This window comes from Echinops telfairi, unplaced genomic scaffold, assembly GCF_000313985.2.
Source record: "Echinops telfairi isolate 266 unplaced genomic scaffold, ASM31398v2 ScPeMD7_2;HRSCAF=8, whole genome shotgun sequence".
Taxonomy (NCBI): domain Eukaryota; kingdom Metazoa; phylum Chordata; class Mammalia; order Afrosoricida; family Tenrecidae; genus Echinops; species Echinops telfairi.
The window spans coordinates 6,349,973-6,357,667 of record NW_022103898.1 but is presented as its reverse complement, the minus strand read 5'-3'; the positions used below and the strand labels follow the sequence as shown (position 1 = coordinate 6,357,667).

Genomic DNA, 7,695 nt, shown 5'->3' with positions numbered 1-7,695 from the left:
CCGTCAGTGGGCAACTGGCAGCTACCTGAGCTCCCTGTCCTCCCTGCCTGGTGCTACTGCACAGAAAGGCCACAAGGGGGCGGCCCTGCAGACACATGCGTCTTCCCACCTTTAGGGAAGATAGGTTGAGTGCCAGAACCAGGGCCCTTCTCCCTTCGTTTTCCTTCGCATTCCCGTTGGCGGCCGGTTTCCCGTAAGGAGTGCGGTTGGCTAAGGGCAAATTCTGGGAAGGGAAAAAGCAAAGTCGATCTGTTGGTCCCCTGGAGACACACGAACGTTTCTCTAGAGAGCTGGGCTGGAGGGCAGCGGGTGCTCCGGGGTCTGTCTCTAGAGAGCTGGGCGGGCGGGCCCTTTACCAGGAGTATTGCGCAGCCAACTGTAAAGGGTTCTCGGCAGCTCTTCTTTCTTGCCCTCAGCCTGGCGGCGTGGGATGCTGGGGGGGTGGGGGGGGTGCTTTTCCAGGAGCGCAGGGGCTATCAATGTCGGTTGGCCCCAGCTTTCAGGGAAGGGTTGTGTGTGATGGTGAGCTTGTCCAAGGTAGGCCTGGGGTCGATGCCATGGCCCCTTGGGACCAGGGTGCCATCCTCTCGCGTTCTCGCCGTCCTTGATCTGACTCTCTGTCCCCGCTGTGTGCCAGGCGACTATCTGGGCGGCGAGGCCTACTGGGCTGGCGGCCTGCACCTCTACACCCCGCTGCCCTTCCGGCCGGGCCAAGGTGGTTTCGGGGAGCTGTTCAGGACCCACTTCTTCCTCAACGCGGGCAACCTCTGCAACCTCAACTACGGTAACGCCCGGCCCCGAGCTGGAGGGCAGTGCCTTCCTGGACGCCGTCCCTATAGGGCCAGGCCCCTGGGGTCCCCTGCCACTGCAGAGAAGCTCCCAACAAGCCGTGCCTGGGCCCCTGTGGGGTTCTGTCTTCCTGTGGGGTCCAGCTGGTGGGCAGGGTTGGGGGTGGGAGCAGGCAGGAGCCATGGAATGTGCCAGAGCCCAAGGACTTGGAAGTGCAGCTTATTGAGGATAGCCAGCCAGTTGATCCCAGGGCCTGTCTGCATCTGCCCTGGGCACTCATGCTCAGTGCAGCCCTGTGTAGATGGCGCAGCCAGCTAGGCCCTGTGGGACACCACCTCCCACCCCTCTATCCCCAGGAGAGGGCCCCAAGGCCCACATCCGCAAGCTGGCCGAGTGCATCCGCTGGTCATACGGCGCCGGCATCGTCCTCCGCCTGGGCAACATCGCCCGCCTGGAGCTGAACTACTGCATCCCCATGGGCGTCCAGGGGGGCGACAGGTCAGTGCTCCCTGCCCACCACTGCACTTCCAACACTTGGTTCTGGTTGAGCAGTTGTCCCCTCTCTGCGGCCCTTAGGGAGGCACAGAATGGAAGTCCAGGTGTGTATGCACCTTCAGTGTGTTTTCTCCTGCCAGCTTGGAAGAAGTGTCCTGGGCGTGCACGTGTGGACATGCCCACATGGACGCGCATGCACACACGGCTTGTGCTTGTTCCCTCTACGGCCAGGGGCCCTCCCGAGTTGCACCAGCAGGCCGACAGTTGCACCTGAGCCCAGCAGCCCAGTCCCAAGCCTGGGGCGAGTTGGGCACTCCTCCCAGGGAGGGGGCCTGTGTCCACAGTCAGCTTTGTCCGTCCATTGCCACACTCACTGTGGCCCACTCTTCAGGGTGAGACTGGCAGCAGCCACAACACCCCAGTGACGGTAGAATGCCTAGCATCCTGGTGGCAGGCTGCTCACTGGACAGTCTGTCCTGCTTCATGGCCCGTTCTCCTCCCCCACCACCACCACCCCACCACCCTTGTTGCCCACACTGTGCCCGGCCTTGGCACCCTTGCAAACGGGAGCCTGGCCTCCCAGCTTCCCAGCAGGCGGCCTTGCAAGTAGGTAGTACTGTCTGGCCCAGGGCAGATGGAGGCCTGTGTCAAGTTTCTCACACGGTCCCCCCAGTGCTGCCCAGTGGGCCTGTGGCCCCCTGTCTCTCCCGGGAACAGGACTGCCTGGTGAGTGTGAGTGTGGCATGAGGAGATGAGCAGGAGCAGACGGGACGTGCGCAGGGCCCTGCCCACTGAGGCCTGAGACATGAGCACACCTGCCGGCCATAGGGCCCCCTCTCAGCCTGGATTCTCCCCCCCCCACACCCCGCGAGGCCGGGCTGACAGGCTGGCCCCACTAGTAGTCAGTCTGAATGACAGTGGGTGAATCTTCAATGCATTTTCATTCAGAGAACTGGGGGGGTGTTCACTCACCCATCACATTCTGGTGGGTTCTCTCCATGCTGGTCACTGAGGCCATGTGTGCACCCCAGTACCCAGTCCACCCTCTCACTGCTGACCAGTCACAGGCCTGACTCGGCCACCCAACCAGGTAGTCAAACTGCCCCTACAGTTTCCCAGACCACTGCATCGCATCTCTCTCCTCCCAAGGACCAGCTGGTTGGTAGCCAGGTGCTTTACCCACGGTGCCACCAGGGTCCTGGGTTCCCTCTGGAAGCCCTGAAACCGGTGACCAGAGTACCCTCCCTGCTGTCCAGGCTGCATCTGGCCTCAGGCTTGCTGCCCTTTGCCTGCTGCTGCAGTACCGGGAGTGGCCATTGGGGGGTCGGTGTGCTCCAGGAAGTTAGGCAGCTCGCCTCACCGGGGGACGTTTGTGCATCAATGTCAGACCGTCCTCAGCTGGGCGCCCTTCTGAGAGGCCGTGACCGCTGCTCCTGGGTGGTCGTGATGAGCTTCCCCGGGTTTGGTGCCCTGGGGGTCTGCTCTCCTTGACCCCCAGATGCAGAAAGACCATGTTTGTAGGTGATGCTGCCAGCAGCCTGTCTAGGTGGTAGTTTCAGCCGCCAGCAAGGTGGGGACACGCACTGTCGGTCATCCACGGCCCCTGTGTGGCGTGTTGGCTCTGACCCACTCTATCTGCATCGTCCCAGAGCTGCCAGCCACGGTCTAGGTGTGGCCTGCCAGGCCCGATCCAGATGACATGTTCAGGAATTGCCTGGGTCTCAAGGACTCCTGTAGCCTGCTGCCGCCGCCGCTGACACCACTGAGTCAGCACCTTGCAGGCCTGCCCGAGGTGGCGACCAACAGGTCACTCTCGGGAGTTTCAGGTAGACCAGGGTTCGCCCTGTCCCTCGCTGAGTGACCTGCTGTCTTTCCCGAAGTTGCCAAAGCGGCCCCTTGCCGCAGTGGCATCCCCACAGAGGCTTCTCCTGGGTCTTAGGGGCATTCTCCCTGGGAGCAGACAGCTTACACCGTGTTTCTGTTGTAGGATATGTGACGGTGTCCAGTTTGGAGCCGGGATCCGGTTCCTGTAGCTGCAGCCCGGCTGTAGCTCTCCTCTTCGGGGACACCCCTGGGTACTGGCTGCCTTCTCAGATGACTGCTCACAGGGGTGCTGCACCCCAGCTGTGGCCTGGGAACCACGCCAATAAATTGTACAGAGCCACCAGACGCTGTGCACTCTGGCTTCCTCTCACCGCCCTTGCCCTTCCTGAGGACGGTGTTCCCCACAGATGTCAGGCAGCCTTGTCCTCCCGCCCCTCCTTGAACCCCATGCCCGCTACAGGGCTGAAGCCAGCAGGACTGTGGGCAGTGATCTCCAGTCCCATGTCAGTGCCCCACGTGCTCAGGGCTGTAAGTGGTGCCTCCCCGACCGGCCCCCTTGTCCCTCCTTGCCAGCATCCCCATGTGCTCAGCAGGGCCATGAGGCCTGAGAGGAGAGGGGCGCCCAGAGGTGACTGCTTGGACACCAGACTGAGTGTGCGTCTTTGCAGTGCATAAGAGCTGTGAGCGTGCTGATCCCACCATGTCCCTGAGGGGCATGGGACAGCCATCTGGAGTGGCAGCACATTCATCCCTGAAACCACGCATTGCTCATCTTCCATCTCAGGGTGAGGAGTTGGGCTAAGTCCTCTCGCAGGCTGCAGGGGAGACCTGACCCCTGTCATGCCCACCTTGTAGAAGCCACGCCCATCGAACCCCGGTGGCTTGGTGGGTGGGATGCACATTGGCCCACGGGCCAGAAGGTCAGTAGTCCAAACTCACCAGCTGCTCACAGGGGAAGATGAGGCTGACTGCCCCCAGAGGGAGACAGCTGCAGCCTCGGGACCCACGGAGAAGGGCCAGAGCCACTGCCTGAGCCGAATTGGCGTGGACTAGGTGGCCAGGGTGTAATGGCCCCCCGCCACCTGCATTCTGTGGCTTGTGGCGCCTCTGGCCAGCGTCTTCAGATCTGTCTCCCCTGCTGCTACCCCCATCTCTTGTGGACAGAGTGTGGCCGTGCAGGTAACCCCCAGCTGTCAGTTGGAGGATTTCCTGATCGGCGACCTGCCCCTCTCCCTTGCTGAGTAATACTGGGCTCTGGGTGCTAGCACATGGGTGCTCAGGGTCTTGTTCTGCCTGGCCCTGCTAGGGTCTTAGCCTAGGACTCCAGGGTAGTCCGTGCTGATCGCACGGGCAGAAGGTACGTAAACCCCATGTGCAGTCTGAACGGGTGTGGAGGCTGCCCCCATAGGCCCCGGCTCGGGGCTTTCCCTGAAGACTGCCCCACGCACCCAGCTGACCGGGGCACGTCATTTCACATATCCCCTGCCTGAGCTGGGGGTTCCTGGGTGCCCCCTGAGACTGCCCCCACCTGCCACCTAGATCTACACTTTCAGTAGGAGAGTTGAAGGAGAGGAGTGACCTCGAGGTTAGCAGCCCCACTGTGTAGCCCACCCCCATGGCCAGGGCCCCTCCTCAGAGTCAGCTTCCTGAATTCAGACTTCCAGCCTCCTCCACTGTGAGAATAGCTCCATTTCGTAAGCCCCCCGCCCCCGTGGTGTTTCTGTGTCGGAGCTCGCTGGAGAAGGAAGGCAGATGCTTTGAGTTAGAATTGACGACAGATGCTTTTTAAAGCCTGTTTACGGCATTCAACCGGCGAGCAGGGCGGTAACAAAACAGCCACTGCTGACTCTCTGCCTCCTCCCCCGCCCCCGTGGACAGATGCCACCCCACGCACGGGTGTAAGAGCAACTCAGACATCTTCGCACGGTCAAAAAATGGAAGCCCCCGAAGAGCTTTTGTTTATGGAGGCTGATCGCGATGCTCACTCTGGGGTCTCCACGAGGTTTAGTGCCTCCTTCTCAAGGGACAAGCCTGTTGCAGGCTAGCACCGATAACGCCTGTATGAAAACGGTTTCCCAGATAGGTGGGTCTCCTTGGAGCCACGTGGCTGTGGTTTTGCAAAGCGCTGACACGCTCTCTGACTTCGGCCCTCGAAGCCAGGTGGCGTCTCATCTCAGCGTGGCATCCAGCTAATTGACGGAGGCTGGGTGGCGGAGTATATGCAGAAACGCTGTTCTCACGTGGATGTGTTGGGGGTGCGGAGCGGGGAGACTGTTGAAATGGCCCTTCCCCATAGCTGTAGGTGCCCCTTGGTCCATCACCTACACACTGTTAACAGAGGCCGTCTCGGGAACCCTCAGGGCAGTTCCCCCGTCTTACAGGGCTGCTGTGAGTCCAGAGGACTCGATGGACCCAAAACCCTGTCAGTGGATTCTGGGAACTCTGCTACAATAAAGCCCACTGTGTGTCTGGAAAGTGAGCCCCGACTGGACAGTGATTTAGGGGCTGCTAATCTCAAGGTTAGTGGTTCTAACCCACCAGCTGCTCCTCAGGGGTATATGAGGTAGCCTGTCCCTATAAAGATTGACAGCCCTGGAAACCCTCCACAGGGTCACTGAATTCAAAGAGGTGCTCTGGTGGAGTCATGGGTTACACATGGTGCTGCCTGCCACCCACAAGGTCCCTGGTTCGAATCCACGAGCCACCTCTTGGGAGAAAGATGAGGCTGTTTATTAAAGTCTTAGACACCCAAAGGGGCAGGGTGGCTATGAGTCAATTGACTGGATGCCAGTGAATTTGGAGTTTGTTTGCCAGGAGTTGGAGTGGACACTGTGGGTCCATCTGGCATGGGGGCACACCTTGCTCCTCGGGATGGGTAACTTCGGACTCTGGTGTTTGGAAACCACCTGTGCTCTTGAGCCACACAGCGCTCCCAAATGTGTCATCCTTTCTTTTTTTTTTTAACTAGCTCTCGTGCCACAGCAGGATGGAGGTCCGTTACAGTGTTCCTTTTCCTTCCTCGGGAACCACTCCAGCCAGGCCTGAGACCTGGTGGGGGAGGGAACTGGAGGGTATTCAGGGCTGTGGCCTTCCTCTCCCCCCTCCCCCCCTTACTTGTGGAGCATCTCTCACACGTGTGTGCGCGCGCGTGTGCCCCCGCAGTCCTCGTGAACACAGCATCCCAGTAAATACCCTTGTTGCTTTTGTCCCTCCTGCTCCTCCCTCCACCCCACGCTCAGCCTGGCCAAACCTGCACCATCATCTGCTGCAGGTGTGACCGTCTTTTCCTCCCTCCCGCCCCTCCACAGCCGTGGCCTCCTGGAGCATGCCCTCCAGAGCTGGGGTCCTTTGCTGAGCAGAGCTGCTTCCAGATCCGTGGATGCCAGGGCAGTGCTGGGCACCTCTGTCACCATCGTCCTTTTGCAGAGGCTCGCGAGGCTCCTCTGGGTGGGAACCTGGTTTCTGCACAGGTGGTTCTTGTGCGTCATGCCCGTCTTCTCTCGGTTAGAGCACGACCATAAGGCGGGTGTGCACATCTGGTTTAGTCTTTTCTCCCTTGGCGTCCACACCAAGTAGGGAACATCAGGGCTGTCTGGTGCTTCTGTCCCCGTGTGTTTATGGCAGTGGCAGACTGCGTTCCCTGGTGGCTGTACAGCTCTGGAGTCCCACCACAGCCGCACCATCGCATGATCACCGAGTTTCTTTCAAACACCACCATCAATCTCAGGCAAAAAAATTTTAAATCGTTTTATTGGGGGCTCATACAACTCATCACAATCCGTACATACTTTCATTGTGTCAATCACATCTGTACATTTGTTGCCATCATCATTCTCAAAACATTTGTTTTCTACTTGAGGCCTTGGTATCAGCTCCTCATTTTTTCCCCTCCCTCCCTACCACCCTCACGAACCCTTCATAATTTATAAATTACTATTATTTTGTCATGTCTTACATTGTCCGACATCTCCCTTCACCCACTTTTCTGTTGTATGTACCCCAGGGAGCGGGTTAAACGTAGATCCTTGTGATCTGTTCCCCCTTTCTACCCCACCTTCCCCATTCCCTCCCGGTATCGCCACCCTCACCACTGGTCCCGAGGAGCTCATCTGTCCTGGATTCCCTGTGTTTCCAGTTCCTCTGTGTATCAGTGCATCCTCTGGTCTAGCTGGACTTGAAGGATCAAGATAGTGGGGGGTGGGGGGAGGAAGCATTAACGAACTAGAGGAAAGTTGTATGTTTCATCGTTGCTACACTGCACCCTCACTAGCTTGTCTCCTCCCTGTGACCCTTCTGTAAGGGGATGTCCAGTTGCCTACAGATGGGCTTTGGGTCCCCAATCTGCACTCCCCCTCATTCACAGTGATTTTTTGTTCTTAGATGCCTGATACCTGATCCCATCGACACCTCATGATCACACAGACTGGTGTGCTTCTTCCTTGCATTCTTTGTTGCTTCTCAGCTAGATGGCCGCTTGTTTATCTTCAGGCCTTTAAGACCCCAGATGCTGTATCTTGATAGCCGGGCACCATCAGCTTTCATCACCACATTTGCTTATGCACCTGCTTTGTCTTCAGCGATCGTATC

At 58.9% G+C, this 7,695-nt stretch overlaps 1 protein-coding gene across 1 annotated transcript in view; it reads left to right on the top strand.

The window, feature by feature from the left end:
• The window catches only part of SAMM50 (SAMM50 sorting and assembly machinery component), a 19,184-nt gene extending 15,733 nt beyond the window's left edge, over positions 1 to 3,451 (top strand). The window contains exons 12-14 of the mRNA XM_045290782.1: positions 638 to 784; positions 1,146 to 1,287; positions 3,272 to 3,451. Of these exons, the coding sequence (XP_045146717.1) occupies positions 638 to 784; positions 1,146 to 1,287; positions 3,272 to 3,317 (335 nt within the window). The 3' untranslated portion in view covers positions 3,318 to 3,451. The remainder of the gene's footprint in view (positions 1 to 637; positions 785 to 1,145; positions 1,288 to 3,271) is intronic.
• Positions 3,452 to 7,695: the final 4,244 nt, after the last annotated feature.